This window comes from Microcaecilia unicolor, chromosome 5 (genome assembly GCF_901765095.1).
Source record: "Microcaecilia unicolor chromosome 5, aMicUni1.1, whole genome shotgun sequence".
Classification (NCBI taxonomy): domain Eukaryota; kingdom Metazoa; phylum Chordata; class Amphibia; order Gymnophiona; family Siphonopidae; genus Microcaecilia; species Microcaecilia unicolor.
Window position 1 is genome coordinate 178,347,105 of NC_044035.1, and position 23,044 is coordinate 178,370,148.

Here is a 23,044-nt window from a genome sequence, read left to right on the forward strand (position 1 = left end):
GGTTCATTTTCCAGCACAGCTAGCTTGTCATTTGGGATACAGAGGTATACTCCCCTAGAAACAAGTCCAGAGTATTGCTATCTGGTAATGTTCTCTGATATATAAGTACCTCTAGCATGTCTACATGACCCTATGATCAGCTTCAGTTGCCCTTGCACAGTGTGTATGCATTATTAGCCCCAACTTGCGTTATCAACATTAAAGGAATAGTGACCCCCAAAGTGTATACATGTGGCTCATTTTTCCTGCCTGTTTCTCTCAGTGAGCAATTTACATATCTCTTCCACTATGCTACAGTGATTACCTCTCCCCCCCCTTAGCTGATGTAACAGTTTACGAATGGTTACACTTTTCTCACAGGCAAAGTTGCCAGTTCCGCGGTAAAATCATGGAATTGGGCAGTTTCCCGCAAGCCGCTGCAGGATTTGTTTTGAAGGTCACGGGTAATTGGGCAGTTTTTCACTGGCACGGCCGCTGGTTGGGCGATTTTTCCCTCTCTGCCTGGTCACCATCCTGGAAGCTGAAGGAGGTGGGATCCCAGCCCTCTTTAAATGTTTGTGGGCACAACGCCCTTATCTCTCTGACTTGGAGGTGAGAAAGATGGTCACGGACAGTGTTGGCTCTGGTGTAGGGTCCCCTCCTGTCCTGATCTGCTCTCTGACTCAAAGAGCAGATCAGTGTTGCCAGGTGGGCGGTTTTACCGCCCAATTGGGCGGTTTTCCGCGACCCGCCGCGGGAAATTTTTGCCCGCGGCGGGTTGCGGTTTTTTGGGCTGCTTTTTGGGCTTCAGGGCGGTTTTTTGGGCGGCTTTTTCGGCCGTGGGGGGCGGGGTTAGTGACGTTTTTGGGCGGGGTTAGTGACGTTTTGGGCGGGGGTAGTGACGTGGGAGGCGGGGCCGATGACGGGGGAGGCGGGGCCGGTGACGGGGAGGCGGGGCCGGTGACGGCGGGGGCGGGGTTGATGACGGCAGGGGCGGGGGTGATGACGCGGGGGTGGGGGTGTCAGGGGCGGGGTTTGAGTTTGGGCGGGTTTTTGGCGGTTTTTATGCTGGATTGGGTAGGAAAAAAATTTTCCACCTGGCAACACTGGAGCAGATCATTAGGAGGGGGACCCGTGGTCCGCCACCAGAGAGGAGGAGACAGAAGACAGCATGTAGTAGCATACCGGCAGCACAGCAGAGACTGAGTGAGTCAAGTCGGGAGGAGGGGGGAGGAAGCCGGAGCCAGAGTGGAGGGATAGGGGCTCAACAATGCTTCATAGTGGGGATGGGGAATGTGGGATGCCGCAGTACACTAGCGTCAGTCATCAGCTTTGGTCTCGGTGTGAGTGAGTCGAGTAACATCTCCACAGTCCCCTCCCCTCCAGCCCCCTGGGTGCCCTTCCCAAACATACCTCAGTACTTCCTGGTGGTCTAGACAGGGTTTCTGCCAGAGCAAAATATGTAAGTTATAAAACTGTCTTTCTCCCTCAGGCAATCTACCTCAGCCAGAGAGAATGATCTGCCTTTAAAATCACTTTATCCAAAGATTTCTTACTTTCCTTCTGTTTCTGGAAACCCCTTTCCTTTAGAGGGGGGGATTAATATATTTTCTTGATAAAGGATGTCAAGAAATATTCCTGTGCTTATGATGAATTTGACTAAAGTTAATTTACTAAGTATATGTTTGCGAAGAGCAGAGAAGGGAAGTTAGGATTTTAACAAATAATCCTATTAGGTGTTCTTTTAATTGATTTTATAAATGAGGATATCAAATAGGAAATTGAAAAATGTTCCAATAAATGTAATTCCTCATTTTGCAATTTTGTTGCGCCGTGCAAAGGTGTGGCCCCCAGGTGTTACTAAAGCCTGGAACCAGCCTTGTGTGTTGTGTATGCTAAATGTTTTAAGGGAGTCTATGTGCTGGAATCAGCAAAAGACTACATCTAGTACTTTTCTATAGAGCAGCTGTTAAGCCCAATCCTACAGGAAGGACTGGGAAAGATTGGTAAATCTTATAATTTTCAAGGAAAAGTATCTGTTTTTCTGAACCCTGAAAGCCAGAAGGAAGCAGAATGCCATAGAAACTCAAGCCAAACAGCCTTGTCTATTTCACCCAGGTAGCAGGGCCTGGAATAGGGAGACACAAAATTTAACAAAAAAAAATACGCTGGTCAGGGCAGAATTAAGGCATAGCAAACTAGGTGTGTGCCTAGGGCCTAAAGGTTTGAGAAGGACTATGTCAGATGGACCTTAACATGGCCCTGCAGGAAACAAATGTCATCAGTGACAGCTTTTTCATTGAGCTGCACAGAACTGCTAGAATCTTTATATTACGTGAAGGGGGCCTTCCAAAGGGTTAATCCTGCATTGATTCTGGGCAAAAACAAAATTCCACCAACAGAATAGAAACAATCTTAAATCAGCAAAGTCTTTAGCTGCTGCCGAAATGAAAAAAATTGACTGGGCTTGTGTAATTTCTCTAGGAAATTTGCTCCACAATAATGGAACAGCCAACAAAAATCATTTATTCCAGATTGCCACCCATCTGGCCATTCTCTGTGATGGAATGCAGAAAAATTCCTCATTAGAGGAACGTAGAAGACCTGGAGCATAATTACTCAAACAACACACTAAGTCATCTGAAGCAATGCCAGGCTGACATTTAAAACTCAGTGTAAGGGTTTTAAATTAACTCTTCACTGAAATACGGAGTTTGGATAGTAATAGGAAATTGTGATCCTGCTTACCACAAATTTAAAGCAAGCAAGTGGAGGAATGTATGTCCTATCGTGAGCCATTTCTGGTCCTTACCATGGAGAAGGTGTATTACGAACAGTTCCTTCCTTTCTTCCTAAGGTGATTTCTCCGTTTCATGTCAACCAATCTGTTTCCTTGCCTTCCTTCCTGGGGGATGAGTCCCCTCGGTTGTATAAGTTGGATGTTTGTCGGGCGTTGCAGTGCTATTTGCATCAGAGCAAACTTTTGGAAGTCCGACTGCTTCTGGGTCTTGGTCGGGGGACCTTGAAAAGGGGAGGCGACTTCTACTACTACTGTATAAAATGGCCACCGCTAAGCAGGACGTTTAACGGTCTGCTCTGGAAACATCTTTAATTAACCGGTGCCTATTCGCGACCTGACCTGACCAGTCCTGCCCTGTGTAGCATCAAGAAACCTAGTGGATAGTTTCTGTCCTCGACGGACCGCGGACATTACACTTACCACCGTCTCCGCGGTTAGTTTCCTGCGGCCCAACCATCGCTAGGCCATGATCCGACCCATCCTGTTTGTTGAGGCGGCTCTTGGCTGCACGGAGTCTTGGCCCACCTGATCGGTCCGTGGCTGCTGCCGGCAGCTTTTCGACCTCCACTTCTCCACTGCAGTCCTTGCTGAGGTCGCTGGCTCTGTTTCGTTGGCTCCCTGCTGAACCATCAGAACCTATGGATGGTCCTCGGTGGTCGCCCTTGCAGCCTAGGATGAAGTGCAGCGATCGAGTCTCCATGGCCATTGGTGCCCCTGTGCGACAGGCCTTCCTTGCGATGTCCATCTTCGTCGCCGTTTTCCTTTGTGGCTGGCCGATAGTCTCCACATCGCAGCTGATCTCTACCAGAGCCTCGCCGCCTGGGAGTGCTTTCCGGTGCTGCTTCCCCTCCTTGGCTGTCTTCCTGCTTCGGAGGAGGAGTCCCGTCTCGACGCCGGCCAGCTGTTTCCTGCCAGCAATCCCCTTCTCACCAGCTGATCGCTGCTGCGGTTTCGGCGTCTGGGGATTAAGGAGAGCGGCCCTGCAGGCCATGGTGTGTACTGGGATCGTTGATGCGGTGGGGCTTCTGTTGTCATCCTCTTGGCTCACTATCCTCTTCGCCTGCCTTACTGAAATTCGGCGAGTCAGGACATGATTTCGGACTTTCTTTCTTTTTTTTCCCTTTTCCTTTCCCCTCTGCTTTCCTTTCCCTACTTACTTTTTACTTTATTTTTAGATTATATTTATATTCCCCTTCTCCCTTCCCCTCTCCGTTCCTATTCTCCTTGTAACCTATTTATTTTATGAGTTCATTGTAAGCCGCTTTGGGGCTGCACATCTGCGGCAAAGGCGGGGTATAAATGACCTTAAATAAATAAAAAATAAATGTTGAATCAGCTGCAATTCCTTCATTTTGGGGATAATTATGGAACAAGGTATCTATAAACATTTTCAAAACATGTACCTACATTATGCTTATTTTATAAAATAAGCTCCCCAAAGCAGCCCAAGTAACTAACAAATGCTCTAAGGCAGGTCCAGTTATGTGCATGTGCTCTATGTGCTGGGGTGGCCTGACCATTAGGCCACATCAGGTGGCACTCTTTCGGGAGCAGCTTCTCCCCCTTCCTTCCTCCACCCTGTTCCCTGAGTTTATCTTCTTTCTTCATGTTCCAAAAGCCGGAGGCAGCAGGTGTGATTCCCATACACTGCCTGCTTCCAGCACCTGCCTCTTCTCTTTACAGCGGCCACCTCTCTGATTTAGGCCACAATGCACTAACCAAAACGTTAAAGCCCTTCCCTTACTGATTCCATAGTGAATCGGTAAGAAACGGGCATGCATCAAGGAAATCGCATGCAAATGAGCTGGTCGCTGCTAGCTCATTTGCATGGGATTTCCTTCCAAGCTAGTCGGCCAGCTGAGCATGCGCAGAGGCAGCCAAGTGTTATGCTGGCTGCTCTGCGCATGCCAAAGATGTCCAAAAAGGACGTCCCTGACGAGCACTTGTCAGAGCCGAGGGCCGGAGTGCAAGCTGCAGCCGCCGGTACAGCCGGTGATTACCCTACAGATTCTCTTTTGCTCCAACTCCGATTATGATTCAAATATGGAACAAATGGAGTGCATTCATGCGTCTGCGCCCGGGCTTCCTGATTGGCGCCAATTGGTGAAGTCTGGCCGCGGCGGCTCTTCCCGGCTCTGTGGCCAATGGTTGCGGGCAGCAGGGGGGAGAAGAGAGGTAGGGCTAGGGCTATACTTGGAACAGGAAACTATAAAAATTAAAGTGCGAGGACGTCCAAATCAAAAAATTATTTGGACGTCCCTTTTGATAATGCCCCTCTTCCAGGTCTCTCTCAGCCAATCACAGCGCGTTTAGCTGACACCTGTGACAGCTAAACGCGCTGTGATTGGCTGAGAGAGACCTGGAGGAAGGGCAGAATCGAAAGGGATGTCCAAATAGTTTTTTGGATTTGAACGTCCCCGCACGTCCTGATCTGGCGGTGGTCATTCAGGCACTGAGGACACCTGTCCTTTTTTTGTGGGGGGGGTGAGTGAAGGACATCCATGTTAGGCACTTTAGAAGAACGTCCCTGACGAGCACTTGGACATTTTTTTTCCCCTTCTGATTCCCTCACAGCAGCCCCAACTAGAGGTGCAGACCTCCCGTTAGGTTTTCCACAGTGAGGGGATTGGAAAACTGTAGTGCATCTCATTGTAATACGATTTATACACATTATAATACTAATTTGCTCATCTGCATTCTGTTTTCATTAGCTGCTACCGTGACAGTACAATGCCCTTTTGTGCATGTCCTGGTTTACTACTTGCACGTTAAACTGGCTAGAACCAGTTTAAAACCCACACTGCTGGCTCGGAAAGCTTAATGCATCTAGCCCTTAGTTTCCTGTTTCCTCAGAGGCGGCTGCAGTAGAGAAGAGGCCGGTGCCGGCGGCAGGGCAGTATATGGGAATTGCTGCCGCCGGTGGCTTTTGGAACATGAAGAAAGAAGGTAAACTTGGGATACAGGGTGGAGGAAGGAAGGGGGAGATGACAGAACTTGGCCGGGGGGGGGGGGGGGGGGGGGGGCTGCATCTCGATCTTGCTTCAGGTGCTCTTAGCAGTCTCTCACCTTGACAATATCTGCCTGTGTAGCCTGGCAGGCAGTCACAGCGGCAAGTGCTCACATTTAACTGGCCATAGTTTCCACAGCTCATCCGACAAGGGTTCTTTGGAACCTCTAATTTAAACAAGAACAGAGAAATGGAGATTTAAAAATATGAATTTGCATTGAATTATACTCATATATACCAACCCACATGCCAGTTCATGCCATGCCACTATACCCACATGTGTCAGCTTGTGCCACAGTGAATTACTACACTAATTTATATTGACACATTTATTTATGTATAAGTATTTATAAGCTGCACTTCCAGTAAAAACTTATTTGAGCGACTTATAAAATTACATATACAATTCAGTTTATACAAGACAAAAATAAACAGTAAAACAATCTATAAAACTAAGTCTCCTGTCTTGCCAACTCAGTCCTTTTAAGCACAGGTCTACATATATGTCTTCAGCAGTTTTGGAACCACAAATAATCTTGTTCTGCTCTAAGGTCAGCTGGAAATGTGTCCCAGACCCTGGGGGCTTCAATTGAAAATGCAGTAGCTCAGTGCTTCTCAACTCAGTCCTTGGGGCACACCCAACCAGTCAGGTTTTCAGGCTATGCACATTGAATATGCATGAAATTAAGGGTGACACCAGCACTGGATTTTTAGGTTGGACTGGGGGTGGGCAATGCATTTCCTCTCCTCTCTTCCCCCCGCCCCGCTGCATTCCTTACCCTTGTGGGCAGGGATGCTGAATGCCCACCAGCTGATGAGTTCCGCTGCCAGAACTGCCCCAGTGCTGCATCAATAGAGAAGAAGTCAACGGCCTTCATTCCTGCTGCCAACACTCCTTGCACATGCTCAGTTGATGCGTGAAATGAGCATGCGTGAGGAGTGCCAATGTTGGCTGAAGAAGGGAAGCAGCTGACTTCTTCCCTATTGAGGCAGAACTGTGGCAGTTCCAGCAGCAGATCTCATCACCATCTAGTCAAAGGGTACTCCAGTTGTGGAGGGAGCCTGAGCCAGCAGCCCCCCCCCCCCCAATGGCTACTCCATTGCATGAGATAGATTTGCATGCACTGCCTCCTTGGTATGCAAATCTATCTCATGTGTGAATATTCTGAAAACCCAACTGGCTGGGTGTGCCCTGAAAACTGGGTTGAGAGGCACTGCAGTAGCTCATGGAATTACATTCACATGCCAGCCTGTATCTCACATAGGGACCCTTTTACAAAAGAATTGCCACGTGGCAACCTGGAAATACTGCCAGAAAATATTTTTGTAATTTATAGTGCTGCGCTAACCTGGCGATAAACGCTGCTCAGTTACACTGGGTTACCGTGAGAGCCCTTACCGACACCTCAATGGGAGGTGGTAAGTACTCCTTCCATGCATGACCACACGGTAAGAATAATCTTACTGCATGGCCATGTCTTTTTTTACAGAGCACATCCGAGGACATGGATTACTGAGACCGAGTCAGCACGGCTTTTGTGTGGGGAAATCTTGCCTGACCAATTTACTTCAATTCTTTGAAGGAGTAAACAAACATGTGGACAAAGGGGAACCGGTTGATATTGTGTATCTGGATTTTCAAAAGGCGTTTGACAAGGTACCTCATGAAAGGCTACAGAGGAAATTGGAGGGTCATGGGATAGGAGGAAATGTCCTATTGTGGATTAAAAACTGGTTGATGGATAGGAAACAGAGAGTGGGGTTAAATGGGCAGTATTCACAACGGAGAAGGGTAGTTAGTGGGGTTCCTCAGGGGTCTGTGCTAGGACCGCTGCTTTTTAATATATTTATAAATGATTTAGAGATGGGAGTAACTAGCGAGGTAATTAAATTTGCTGATGACACAAAGTTATTCAAAGTTGTTAAATCGTGACAGGATTTTGAAAAATTACAAGAGCACCTTACGAGACTGGGAGACTGGGCGGCTAAATGGCAGATGACGTTTAATGTGAGCAAGTGCAAGGTGATGCATGTGGGAAAAAAGAACCCGAATTATAGCTACGTCATGCAAGGTTCCACATTAGGAGTTACGGACCAAGAAAGGGATCTGGGTGTCGTCGTCGATAATACACTGAAACCTTCTGCTCAGTGTGCTGCTGCGGCTAGGATAGTGAATAGAATGTTGGGTATTATTAGGAAAGGTATGGAAAACAGGTGTGAGGATGTTATAATGCCGTTGTATTGCTCCATGGTGCAACCGTACCTTGAGTATTGTGTTCAATTCTGGTTGCCGCATCTCAAGAAAGATATAGTAGAATTGGAAAAGGTGCAGCGAAGGGCGACTAAAATGATAGCGGGGATGGGACGACTTCCCTATGAAGAAAGATTAAGGAGGCTAGGGCTATTCAGCTTAGAGAAGAGACGGCTGAGGGGAGACATGATAGAGGTATATAAAATAATGAGTGGAGTGGAACAGGTGGATGTGAAGCGTCTGTTCACGCTTTCCAAAAATACTAGGACTAGGGGGCATGCGATGAAACTACAGTGTAGTAAATTTAAAACAAATCGGAGAAAAATTTCTTCACACAACGTATAATTAAACTCTGGAATTCGTTGCCGGAGAAAGTGGTGAAGGTGGTTAGCTTAGCAGAGTTTAAAAAGGGGTTGGACGGTTTCCTAAAGGACAAGTCCATCAACCGCTACTAAATGGACTTGGGAAAAATCCACAATTCCAGGAATAACATATATAGATTGTTTGTACGTTTGGGAAGCTTGCCAGGTGCCCTTGGCCTGGATTGGCCGCTGTCGTAGACAGGATGCTGGGCTCGATGGACCCTTGGTCTTTTCCCAGTATAGCATTACTTATGTACTTATGTACTTATGCTTTTTACTGGCTGCGACAAAAACGACCCTCGCCTCTACCGCAGGGCCGTTTTTCCCACAGCTTGGTAAAAGGACCCCATAATTATTACCTCTTATATTGTGCCACACTAAAATGTTCAGCTTGTACAAGTTCCCAGCCAAACTGTACCAGACTAACAGCTGCAAAACCAAAGGGCCTGATATTCAAAGTGAGTTATGTGTTTGCCATCAGGGTTTTTTTTTTTTTGCTTCTTGTTGTTCTAATGTGCCAAATTTTTCTTGCTATAAAATGAATGGCAATCCTCTACAGTCTGTGTGTTGTGAGTTACAAAGTTCACAAGGGAGGAAAGTAAATTTGGCCATAGACACTATAAATTGATTCACAGTCAGCCCCAACCAACTTGAGGTTTGCTACATAAGTATACCATTTAGTATATGTGGGCCAAATTAGTGCTGTTTTGTAGCTCATTATGTTCCATAGATCATATGAAAAAAAAACATATTTGGTATTTTCTATTTATTTTATTTGGATGTTGTTCATGTTTTTTCAGTTGTACGAATTGAAAGTTAACAAAGCTGAATATTGTTGTATTGGTTTTCATTGCTATTGATGACTTCATACAAAGTACTCCTTTATCAGAACTTTAACAAACAGAGGGGTAATTGCAAAACTGTGAGTCAGGACCCAAAGTGAGGTCACATCAGTGGATTGGGGGGGGGGGGGGGGGTCACATAAATAGGGCTGTTTCCCTTCTCTCTGGACCTCTACTATGATCCAGTAGTGGTAGTCAGCATCAGGCTTGTAAGTCAGTGAATTTTAGAAGCTATATTCCTCCCTGTGTGGGTTTCCTGATAGGCTGATATTGGTTTGTGAGCACACACTGATACACTGAGACCTGTCTTGACTGCTGCTGCTGTTGGCTGGCTTCATGCTTTGAATAAGTGGAAGGAAAAGGAAGTGGATGAAGGAGGGGAGGTGAATGGAGCTCTGTTCTTTTGGGGCCAATATTAAGTCTGTGGTAGTTAGTGATTTTTTTATGTGCTAGCTGCTGAGGTGGGGGGGGGGGGAGGGAAGAAAAAAAGGAAGAGGGGGAGGTGGGAAAGAAGGGGAAGATAAAGGGTTGGGGGCAAAAAAGAAAAAAATGTTTGGAAGCTCTGAATAACAAGTTGATAACTTCTCAGCAAGGTTATATGTAATTGTGTTGTAATATGCTGTTTCTTTTGCTATGGAATCTGTGCTCTTGGAACTTCTTAATAAAAATTATTTGGGGGGGGGGGGGGGGGAAACACCAAGTGTTGCAGGTAAAAAACCACTGGATACTCCCGAGGCACTGGCTCAAGGAACCAGCAATTAAAGGGCACCAAAATCCCAGTCTGGCATCTCACTCTCTCCTTATGGGTGTGGGGGGAGGGGAGGTAGAGATATCAGACCCAGGATTTGGGATTTTGGCACCCTTTATCACCAGCTTGGGGGGGGGGGGGGGGGTGAGAACAACTTGAGAGAGAGGGAAATACCAGATCAGGGTCCGAGGGGAATGCCGATGTAAAAGTTGGCTCAGGGCACCACTGTCCCTTGAGCCAACCCTGGCTCTGCCCATGGACCACACTTTCACTGTCTGGATAGTGCCAAGGCAGTCAGAGGGAATATTCAGCTGCTTTATCCAGTTAGTGCCACTGAATATTCCATTTTCCCACTCTTATCCGGTTGGCAAACCCACTAACCATCATCATCTGGAGATATATGAATTTTTTAGGGTTAAAATGGGGTCATATTAGAAAGAAGTTTGAGAAACACTATCCCAGGAAGTCTGCTCTGGGCACATTCTACTCCTGGACTTTGCACCAAATTTGCCCACACTTTCCCTCTGAAGCTTGCTGTGAGTACAGAATACCTGTAGATATTTGTAACCACTTTTTGTGTGGGCAGTTACAATGAAAATTATGCACATATGGCCCGATGTAATAAAGTGTGCTATTATGCAACAATGCTTCTTCTATTTCATAGAGCCCACTACTTAATATGAGACACTGGCATATGGTAGTGCTCTATAGTGCACATTATTACATTAGGCCCATAGACGTGAATAAAACCAATGCACTTTGTTTTTCAATCCTGCTAAAATACTGAGGAATGCCTCCCATTAATATATTTTAACTGTATTGAGAGAGAGCCATTATTAGACAACCAATTTACATTTGTAAATCACTAATATTTATACATGAAAAATGGCTTTGAAAATTGCCCTTCCTGATAGCAATTGTGAGAAGCCCAGTTTTTACTCAAATAAATGGCTTTGAAAATTCGCTCTCCATATATGTAAAGTCTTCTCAGACCAGTACTCACCACATAGACCTCCAATGTGATCCCAAGACTTAAAGCAGCCAGCCCGGCCCGAGGTGCAGAGACTACACCAGGCCCCCTTCTTATAGGGCACGATTGTTTTCCCATTAATATCCCAATTTCCTCTGAAAAAAAGCACATACACACATATATATTAAATGAGAAAGGACAAATAATGCCACCACTTGAATCCCTTACATAGTAACATAGTAAGCGACGACAAATAAAGACCTAAATGGTCCATCCAGTCTGCCCATCTTTCACACTCATTATCAATTAATGATTAAATCAACAATGAATGTGAAGTAAAATACTTGATCATGGTCTTTCTTTGTCAGTTCTGGGACAGAGACCATAGAAGTCTGCCCAGCCTACTGGAGTTGCTATCGAAGCCCTCTCCAGCCTACCAGTCTTGTCTGCTCAGCACTGTCCTCAGGTTCCAGCCACTGAAGTTGCTGTTGAAGCCCTTTCCAGCCTACCCTAAACCAGATTACCACATACGTGACTCAGACTGTACAAGTCTGCTCAGGACCGGACCTAGTTTATCACAGTCAGCGTCACCATCTAAAAATCACTCAACACATCCACACACATGCAGCCATTTAAGTTTTGCTTTTTTTATGCCATTAATTTCCTAATTAAAGATCCTCTGTGTTTATCCCATGGCAGTTTGAATTCTGTCACCGGTTTTGTCTCTACCACCTCCCTCGGGAGGGCATTCCAGGCTTCGACCACCATCTCTGTGAAAAAGAATTTCCCAACATTACTAAGTCTACCACCCCACAACCTTAGCTCATGTCCTCTTTACCGTTTCCTGTTCTCTGGAAAAGATTTGTTTCTCTATTCATACATTTCAAGTATTTAAACATCTGTATCAAATCTCCCCATCCCTTCTTTCCTCTAGGGTATACATATTCAGGTCTTCCAGTTTCTTCTCATACGTCTTTTGATGCAAACCCCATATCATATTTGTCACCTTCTTTTGGACTGCTTTTAGTCTTTTTTACATCCTTTGCAAGATATGGCCTCCAAAACTGAACACAATACTGTCAGGATTGCTGGACATACTTAGATTAATATGAAACCAGCTTCTGATAACTCCCCCCTCCCTGAGGAAGCCCTGAGGATGGCAGATGGACCAAATGATGCCCAGCTGCCTGCTAGCCCTTTGTTTTTGCAAGTACCCCTAATTAACATACCTTTGTCCTCTCTAGGCATCTGGGAGCAGGGCTCTCTGAGAATAATGAAAGCCAGACAGAGAGGCTCCAAAACTAGGGACTTCAAAGATTAGAACCTGTGAAAATGCTCATCTTCCTTATGTCAGGAAATTAAACTGGAGGTTGCAAAGGAAATAGATGATAACAAAGGCTGGGAAGGAATGAAGTTATTTGATCCCTCTCTGTTCTTGTTAGATATATAAGGCAGAGCACATGGCTCTGCGCTCGCTTCTCTTTCTTTCTCTGCACACCCCCATCTTTAGCCACCAGAGCACCTGGCTCTACTCCAAGGCTCTCTCTCTTTTTCCTCTGAACACCCCTATCCTTACTTTTCTCTCATTGATTCCCATCTAAACACACACACAGATACAGCATTGCAATATTTATCTGTACTATGTGCTGTGAGTCTATATATATGTAAATACAATATACTTTCTATATATATCCAAACCTGTGTGGATTGTATATAGTTGGGAACACACTGCCTCTACGGACTGGACCCAGGACCATAACTGGACAACAAATGCTGACAAATACTCCAGGTGGGGTCTCACCAACAACTTGCACAGGAGCATCAACACCTCCTTTCATTTGCTGGTTATGCCTCTCTCTCAATGCAGCCTAGCATCCTTTTGGCTATGGCTACTGTCTTGTCACACTGTTTTGTTATTTTAAGATCCTTGTTTCCCTGTGGGCCCCAAAGTTTACCCACTTGTGGTAATGTGGTCAAGGGTGTGGCTTGGATCAGACACAAACTCAGTCAGACACACAGGGTTTGCAGGAAAAAGGGAAATATTCTATTGCTTGACACGCTATGTGCCCCCTGTTACTTCATAGGCTTTCATCCAGCACAAGTCCAGTCTCTAATTAGGGCTAATTAGGGCTAGCCCAACACATTGATTATTCACATCAAAACAAGTACTTTCTGAACGTAACTCAAGGTGTCTCCTATCGTGCCAGTCTTCCCACACAACTCTAATACCAATGAAGTCTGAGCTGCACCTCTTCCCAGGTTGTCTCTCAGGTACTACAGCTCAGCTTACATTGGAGTCCTCTGGACCTCCCTCCTAGAAACCGCTGTATCAGGGTCTCCCTGTTCTGTCCTGCTAGAGAGCTTTTACATCTGGCTCACTGTTAAGCCCCACCCTCCTGACGAAGCAGCCTAATCTCTCTACACTACCTTGGCTCTGCAGTTCATCCTCTGACCTGGCAGGTTTAGTGCCACCTGTCGTGAAGTGCCAGAAAATGTGGTAAAGGTGATTAGCTTAGCGGGGTTTAAAAAAGGTTTGGACGGCTTCCTAAAGGAAAAGTCCATAGACCATTATTAAATTGACTTGGGGAAAATCCACTATTTCTGGGATAAGCAGTATAAAATGTTTTGTACTTTTGTGGGATCTTGCCAGGTATTTGTGACCTGGATTGTGTAGAAATATGCTAGCCCTTGCTCTCAGTAAAATACAGGTCAATGGCTCAGGCTAAAGAGCTAGGCCTCTTAAAATAAAAAATCATCTCTGATACAAAATATATTTCACTGTAGCAAGTGCTGAAACGAGGTAATTGAGAGCTGGCAAGGGAGGGGGCATTTGCTCTTGTAAACAATCCTGAGACTGGCACCTGCGAGAAGTCATGAGCTAAGATGGTTTGATTAAAATGAAAGATAGTAGAGGGTCAGATGCAAGTAGAGGGAGGGGGAGCTGAAGAGAGCAAAATGACCTGTGAAGTCATCTCACAAGATGCGCTCTGAGCATATCTTGTTTATACTTAGAGCTTGAGAACTTGTGAAGTCGTTTCTTATCAACTGATAAGGGCCAAGAGCTCTGGTGAGAAAGCTAGGGTCCATTGGAATCAATAGGGCCAAAATGGTATAAAAGGAGCAGTCTGAGGTGTATTAAAGCAGAAGGAAGGCTACAAGAGAAGGCGGGTCACAGACGTGTCATGAACTGCTGCTCAACCATATGAGTGACTGAACTGCTTGTATTGTCTTTGGGTAAGATATCAATGCTAATAAATTATATTTCTTTATCTACTAAATACTGGGTTCCTTTCTAATTACATAGGTTTATACTGCCTTGACTGTGTAACACTGTCATGAGCAGATACGAGGTTGGGGTAATCAGGTATCTAGAGGGGATATGCAGTTCCTTCCAGGCTAGTAGAAAGCCTGTGGCTCCGCTGCCCAAATGGAGATGGCAGACCTAATAAATTAACAATTGGCCACTGTTGAAAACAGGATGCTGGGGCTTGATGGACCTTTGGTCTTTCCTAGTATGGCAATACTTATGTACTTAACTGCAACCTCAGTGAAGAAGTGTTTCCAGGGGTGCCTGCCCCTATGTCACTTCCTCCCTCCCTCACACCACTTTAAAAAGGAAAAGATCTGTAGTGACTACCTGGATTCTGTTAACTCTCTCCTATCCTCCATTTGCCCTCCAGCCCTCACAAGCCCACCTCATGGAAAAGAGTGATCCCCACTTGCTTCTGCTCTGTTCCTGTTTAAGTTAGTTCACTCATTTTCCTCAGCTACTAACTGTATTAGTAATGCTGGATCGAATCTTCTGTCTGCTTCAGATCTGGGTGTTTATTTTAAGGAGAAGATTTGTTCAGTTCGAAACAGTTTACCAGATACACAAGATATTGTTTCTTAGTTATATACTAGTGACTTGGATATTCCATCTGATCGGTTATGGGATGTTTTAGAACCAATAACAGCTATGGATGTTATTAGGTTGGTAAAAAAAGTTTGCATCTTCCTATTGCTTGTTGGATAGCTGTCCTTATTTAATGAGGTCCCCCAGTCCTAATTTTATATGTTGTTTTTTTTTTTTTACCAGTTGGATAAATAAACAGTTCAAACTTGGTAGATTCTCTCTTTCACATGATGGTATTGTTTTGACCCCGATATTAAAGAATACTGGAGGTAATGCATCAGATGTGACAAACTATAGACCAGTGGCTTCCATTCCACTGCTTATTAAGGTGATGGAGGGATGGGTCACTGAAAAGTTGAATTGTTTTTTTTTTTTGGATAAATTTCAAATATTACATAGGTCTCAATCAGATTTTCACCAAGACTTTAGCACAGAGACTGTGGTCTGCTCTTTGATGTCATCCGGTTGGAAGCTACTGAGTACAGGTCAAAGTTCTATTATAGTTCAATTTGGCCTGTTCAGTGCTTTTAACGTAGTGGATCATGGTGTCTTGTTCTGTTCTTGGACTCATTTGGGATCCAGAATTCTGTTTTATCTTGGTTTCAGGGAGTTTTAATCAGATCATATAAGGTGAAGATGGAAAGTGAACTCTCTGACTCTTGGGATACATTGTGTGTGGTACCTCAAGGGTCCCTCTTCTCACCCTCACTCTTTAATATTTTCATTCAACATTTAGCGGTACTGCTAGACCTTTTATAGTTACAGTTTTATATTTATGTTGACGATATCTCAGTGTTAATCCCTTTGGTACAAAATAAGTACCTGAATATATGTAAACCGCTTTGAATGTAGTTGCAAAAACCTCAGAAAGGCAGTATATCAAGTCCCATTTCCCTTCCCTTCTCTCCAGGAAATTCATCTCATGAAGCTAATATATTGAGCTGTTTGCAGGCAGTTATGGGTACATACATTTAGGTTAAAACTGAATAAAGATAAGACCAAGTTTCTTTGAATAGGTCCCTTAACATTTTTGAAAGATAATCCCAGTATTAAAATAGATAACTTAGATTTAATTCTTGATAGAGTTTCAAAAATTTTAAGAGTTGGATTGGACACTCAGTAAATCTTTTTATCTATTTAAAAAGCTTCGGATTATTTGTAAATATTTTGACTCATTTGTTTTTCATATAGTAGTGCAGTCATTAATTCTATCATTATTGGATTATTGCAATTCTGTTTATATCGGTTGTTCAAAATCTTTAATTACGAAATTGCAGAGAGTACAGAATGCCACAGTTAGGGTCATTTTTTAAGTAAACATATGTGATGCTCTCTCTCCTTATATGCAACAGCTACACTGGCTCCCAGTGGAGGCAAGATTACAATTTAAGATCTTGGTGATGACGTTTAAAACTTTTCATGGGGACTCTCCAGGTTCCTTGATCAATCATTTTATATGTTTCAATAGGAATCATGGAAGAGCTACTAGAAATTTATTTCTTTTAGATTTTCCTTCTGTCTGCAAATTAAAGGCTCTGAGCCCTCATCAATCTTTGTTATCATATCAGTCTGCCTCTAGTTAGAACTCCCTTCCTCTGTTTTTGAGGAACACAGAACATTATTATGAGTTTAAGAAATTATTGAAAACTTTTCTGTTTAGAAAATATGTTTCTAATTTATAGATATTTATTCTAATTTAGACTGGGATTATTTTGTGTAATTGACAGGAGTATGGTCTTTTTCGTCATGTTATCTGTTTAGAACTTGTTGGTTGTAGCGGGTTATAAGACCTTGATGTAATGTAATGTTCTACCACGTTTGGAAATGGCAGCATCTGATCGCTAGCAATATAATCAGAACATAACATTAAAGGCCAGGCGTTGCCATTTCCTAACATGGTGGTGCTGGGACATGAGTGAGTGAGGAGGATTGCTCTTTCCCCCCAACTTGGGGGTAAGTTGGGGCTGAGGGGTTGGACCATATGGCTACCATAGGACTTTTTAAAAAATAAATGGCTTTGGGGCCCACTGGACATCATGGATTTGAGGTCCTTTGGGGAGCCTCTCATTTGGGGCCCACTAGGTAACCAAGGTTTGTTTTAAGGGAGCAGTGTAGGCTTCAGGTCTACTGGGCCTAGGGTTGAAAGCAATGGAAGTAAAATCCAGACTGGCTTAATCTGTCCTCCTTTTTCTGGAGCCATAAGGTAACCTTAACTGGGCCACCAAGCATTGGAAACTCAGCTGGGAGCCATGACTCAGGAAGCCTCTGGCTTCAAGGCACTGAGTTGGAGCCTTCTAGCATGGGGGCCACAAATCAGGTACTTTCTGGCTTAAAGGTGCCTGCTTGGATCTCTTGGAACCTGGGGTCCCTAACTGAGGATCTCCTGTCTAAGGTACGGCAGCTTGGGTAGCCTATGTCTCGGGTATGTTTTCTTTTTCTTTTAAATTAAATTATGGCTTTAAAAGCTGGGAAACGATTGAGGTGTAAACTTCAGTGGAACCAGCAAGATATATAGTTGAATCAAAATTGTAATGATGGTGAGCTGTATTGAGTGTATTTATTTAGATTTTTCTCACACCTTTTTCAGTAGTAGCTCAAGGTGAGTTACATTCAGGTACACTGGATATTTCTCTGTCCCAGGAGGGCTCACAATCTAAGTTTGTACCTGAGGTAATGGAGGGTTAAGTGGCTTGCCCAAGATCACCAGGAACAGCAGTGGCCACCTCTGGATTGCAAGACTGGTGCTCTAACCACTAGGCCACTCCTCCACTCCATTTTGTCACTTGCATCTTAATGATGGAATGTGTTACATATATTATCAGCTCAAAATTATGGATACAGTGGGTTATAAATATTTGTAAATACATATGTAAATACATAAGTTAACCTGTCTGGAGAAGCAGTGACTAATTTTTGTTTGTTTGTTTGTTTAATCATTTTTATTGAAGGCAAAGAGTCAAATACTGTGCCATAAACGAGCATTCAGACATCTCAAACAAAATATAAATCTTCAGACTTTAATATTTCTTTGAACAGATTTAACACACATCTGTAAAACCCTTTCACCTCTCACAATCCTGCCAGAGACTAGAGATGTTAATCCTGAGCCCAGCCCAGTTCAACATAAAGGCAGTGACTTATTTTATAAACCGCTCAGAAGGATACCAGTGATGTGGTATATCAAATTGCAATAAACGTGAAACATGAAACTGCGTTTTAAAAAAAAAAAAAGATTAGGAGAAGTTTAAAATTCAGCATATGGAAGGAAGCTACTTAAAACTAGTACAGGTCAAGGGACAGATGGTACATCTTGTTTTCAGAACTTCCTCAATAAATAGCCCATAAGATTTATAGACATCCACTCAGTTCAAGAACCAGGTTATTTTCTGTAATTTGCTTCCTCTGACAGCCAGAATTTGCTTTCATCCCTGAAGGACCAGAGCAGAGAACTCTTTAAAGTTCCACTACATGTAAACAAATCAGAAACATTTCTGTTACTACCATGCTGATGTCCTAACAGTGACAACAAAGCTTAAGGTAAAGAATCCAAAATCATTAGCAGAGACTGAGATGGTAGAGGTATGATTATAATTTAAAAGCTCTGAAATGGAAGCAACAGCAGGGATGCAAACAGGTTGAGGGTCAATAGTGTGATTCTAGGCATGTAAATCCAAGTGTTTTAATCTCTGGAGAAAATGTGACAGGACAGAGAGAGAACTAAGTTCCACTTGCATTTTGAAAACAGCAGTGCTGTGTGGGAAGTGCATTGCTATTGTGTGTTTGGGTCCTTAGTGTGCCTTTAAACTTAAAGACTCTCCAGCTTATTTTCAAAAGAGAAAGACGCTCATATTTCGACCCAAATCGGGAGATGGGCGTCCGTTTCCCGTGGGCGCCCAAATCGGTATAATCCCGATTTTGGGCGTCCTAAACTGCAGTTCGTCACGGAGACAAGCAAAGATCATGGGGGCGTGGTGAAGGCGGGACTGGGGCGTGGTTATCAGCCGAGGAGAGATGGGCGTCTTTAGCTGATAATCGAAACAAGAAGGGCGTTTTTGACAAGAATTTGGCCCGCTTTATTTGGACCCTTTTTTTTCAGGTCCAAGTCCCAAAAAAGTGCCCCAACTGACCAGATGACCACTGGAGGGAATCGGGGATGACCTCCCCTGACTCCCCCAGTGGTCACTAACCCCCTCCCACCCAAAAAACCCACTTTACAAACTTTTTTTGCCAGCCTGTATGCTAGCCTCAAATGCCGTACCCACCTCCATGACAGCAGAATGTGTTCTATCCTTTGACAGCCTTTCCCTGGTTCTGATGTGGCTCTCGGGTGAGTGTGACACCTTTTCTGTTAAGGGCACTGCAGAGTCACATCAGCAATGCATTGTGGTGAGTGTAGGGTATTGGGCTCCGTGATTCCACTAGCTTGTGTTAAATGCTCACGATGTTGGTAGTTGGTAGGCTCTACTCCCATGGTGCTTTTCCCTCTGCTTACTGGGTCAGAGTGTGCCCTGTTTTGTTTCCGGTAGTCCATGAGGTAGTGGCCATTTGTGTAAGACACTTTTAGATCCCTTTCATGTGTTAGCCACGTTACAGCACTTAGTTCTTACCTTGAATGTTGCTGAAAGAGGGCATTGTGCACCATTCTGCCAGCTCGGACCTACTGCTAATCTTAGTACCAGCGAGACTCGTTGCCAGTGGGGCACAACCTCTGATCTGCAGTTAACTGTGAGTAAATGTGCTTATTCAAATAAAGGATGTTTTCAGCGAGATTAGTCTTCAGGTGTGAACTGCTGTGCCAAGGTTATACACCAGCAACAAGTCCTGTCCCTGGAGCACTTTTAGTGGGTACTGCAGTGCACTTCAGGCAGGCAGACCCAGGTCCATCCCCCCCCACCCATAACACTTGTGGTGGTAAATGGGAGACCTCTAAAACCCACTGTACCCACATGTAGTTGCCCCCTTCACCCCTAAGAGCTATGCTAGTGTTGTAATTTGTCCCTCCCACAACCAAATGGCTCGGATTGGGACGTTTCTGAGCTGGGCATTTTTAGTTTCCATTATCCCCCCCCCCCCCAATAAAAACGCCCGTCTCAGAAGGGACCAAATCCATGGCATTTGGTCCGTCCAAACCGTATTTTCGAAACGAAAGATGGACGCTCATCTTTTTTGATAATACGGTCTGTCCCACCTCTTCACATCCCGCGTTCGATTATGCCCCTCTCTGTGTACTAATGCACACTAACCAGTTGACAAGAATTAATGCACATTAAGACACATATAATTAAATTTAAAAACATAAAGGGGGTAATTTTATACAAGTTTTTCTACATGTAAAGCCTGCTTTTCATATGGAAAAGTCCTTTTATTTATTTGGATTTTGTTCACACCTTTTCAGTAGTAGCTCAAGATGAGTTATATTTAGGTACACTGGGTATTTCCCTGTTGGGCTCACAATCTAAGTTTTTGTACCTGAGGCAATGGAGGGTTAAGCGACTTGCCCAAGATCACAAGGAATAGCACTGGGATTTGAATGGGGTACCTCTGGATGTCAAGACCGCTGCTTTAACAACTAGGCCACTCCTCCACCCCACTTTTCTAGAATTGTGAGGCTATTTACGAACGTACAAGTAACACATACCAACAAAATGGCATATACTTATTGTCTTACTGCATGTAGGTATTCCTGGGGGTGCAGTTTGGACCGAGCAGGGTGGAGTTGCAATGTACCTGGAAATACCATAGATTTCCACAAGATGAACGCAGTCTCCAAACTTGAGGCGTACCCAACGCCAAGGGTTGATGAACTCATTGAACAGCTAAGGGGGCAATTCTGTAACTTGGAATCTCAAGCATGCCGATGCTACACACTAAGCACCAATTCAATAACTGAATCTGTGCGCCAAGATGCCGTTAGAGACTACCAGTGTAAACTTGAATTGGCGCACCTACATTTGGGTGCAACCATTTGTGCCAGGTCAATAGCAAGCATAAAAAGGCACATCTAAGTGCAGCATGAAATGCATGTAACTTATAGGTATTCCATATTTACACATGTAGGTTGGAGACACACCCATGCCCCTCCCATGCTCTGACCACATGCAAGCAGGGCCACCGAGGGGGTGGGGGGGTGGGAGGTGCAAAATTCCCTGGACCCGGCCTCGGCAAGCTTCTTTCTGCCTGTCTGCTTCCGGGTCTGTCTCTCTCCTCCAGCTCCTGTGTGCCAGGACCCGGATGATTGTATTAAAGCGTTAACCCGGGTTATCACGTTAATGCAATCATCCGGGTCCTGGTACACAGGAGCAGGAGGAGACAGAATAAGAGAGGAGCAGACAGACACAGGAAGGTAAGGGGATGGGCAGGGGCAGCGGCCCAAATGTGAGGGGTAGTCAGCAGTCCTGCCCCAGGCCTGGCTGTGTCTCTCGGCGGCCCTGCATGTAAGACCCCCTTGCAGTTACATGTTAAGGCATTTACTGTATGTGCTACCTTATAGAATACCATGTAGTACAATTACACGCATAAGTGCCCAAGGCACACATAACTGCTGGCACCCGATTATACAATTGCCTTGCCCAAGGGTAATCCTCTAAGTTTTCTCAGGACACACATAAACGCTTGTATTCTACACATTTACATGCATATGTGAACCAGTGGTGTAGCCACAGGGAGCCTTGGGAGTCTAGGCTCCTTCACATTGGGCTCAGGCCCTTTCCACAACTGCTGCACCCACTGAATGTGTAGCAAGGATGCCCAAGCCCCACCAGCTGAGGAGATCCGCTGCCTGAATTGCCGTGTGCTGCCTCGGTAGCGAGGAAGTCAAAGGCACACTTTCCAGATGTCAATACTGGCACTCCCCGCACAGGCTCAGTCCTTGAATGAATTGCACATGAGCGGTAGTGCCAGCATCGATGGCTGGAAAGCATGTTGACTGTTGGGCAGTGGAAACTAAGGCCAATGCTAGACAGACTTCAATGGGTGTGTCCTGCAATTGGCAGAAGAAAGGAAGATTTGGCAACTCCGGTATTGGGGAAGTAAGGCCAATGCTGGAAAGACTTCTATGGTCTGTGTCCTGCAAATGGCAAAAGACAGAGTAAGATTCGGCAGCTACAGTATTTTATAACACTGTATTATCAGATGCTGCAAGTGAGGTTGCTGTACAACTGAAAGGGGAGGGGAAGACACCTTAAATAGCAAATTAAATACTGTTAGCAATACTTTGGTTATAACATATAGAGGGACATTTTCAAAAGGACATCCGAGTCAGAATAGGGATGTCCAAGTCAGACTGCCGACCGCCTGCCCCTCACATTTAGGCTGTCGCCCCCGCCTGCCTCCTTACCTTCCTGTGTCTGACTCAAGGAGGTTTGATGGTCTGACTGCTCCTCCCTCGGTCTGTCGTCTCCTGCTCCTGTGTGCTGGAACTCGGATTATTGCATTAACGTGATAACCCAGGTCATGCAGGAGCAGGACAGAGACAGACCCAGAAACAGATAGGCAGGAATATGCTTGCTGGTTCTGGGTCCCCCCTTGGAGGCCGGGCCCGGGAAATTTTGCCCCTTCTGCCCCCCTCTCGGCAGCCCTGTGTCAGAATGTCTCAAATGGACATCTAGCTTACATGTATTTTTGAACAGGAAATATGTAGAGATTTCCTGTTCGAAAATATATGAGATGGACGTCCAGCAGCAACAGCCATTTACAAAGTGGAATGACCAAATTGTTAAAGTGCATTAATATGCATTAACTGGTTAAAATACATATTCATAAACAGAGCCCTTTGTATTCACAAAATCAAATTAACACTAGTAATGTTAACTTGCATGTGTTCATATTTCTAATGCATATTTAAACATTTTATTAACAACGAGTGAAATAAAAAGGCCCAAAAATCCAAACATGCGTGGAAAATGTTTGCCCTCTACACATCCTTAGTGATCTAGACAATGACTATTATCAGTCATCCAAACTAAAAACATTCATCAGGACCCTCCCGGTCTGGTATTTCATGAAAATTATTGCTAGAAAATACAATTAAATGACACAAAGAGCCTGTTAGGGGGAAATATTAAGAAATCATTTTTGTGTATTTGGGGTTTTTTTCTCTATATTTTGATTTTTATTAAATTTTAAGGTATAAAACAACATAGCCATACAATATATAGAGGTTCTTTTATTAAGGTGTGCTGAAAAATAACT

At 44.5% G+C, this 23,044-nt stretch overlaps 1 protein-coding gene across 3 annotated transcripts in view; it reads right to left on the minus strand.

The window, feature by feature from the left end:
• Window positions 1-23,044, minus strand: part of LOC115470438 (C-type lectin domain family 18 member A-like) — a 221,084-nt gene that overhangs the window by 82,097 nt on the left and 115,943 nt on the right. For all 3 annotated transcript variants that reach the window (XM_030203619.1, XM_030203618.1, XM_030203620.1), the window contains exons 5-6: window positions 10,993-11,114; window positions 5,846-5,953 (exon numbers count right to left, since the gene is read on the minus strand). In XM_030203619.1, the coding sequence (XP_030059479.1) occupies window positions 5,846-5,953; window positions 10,993-11,114 (230 nt within the window). The remainder of the gene's footprint in view (window positions 1-5,845; window positions 5,954-10,992; window positions 11,115-23,044) is intronic.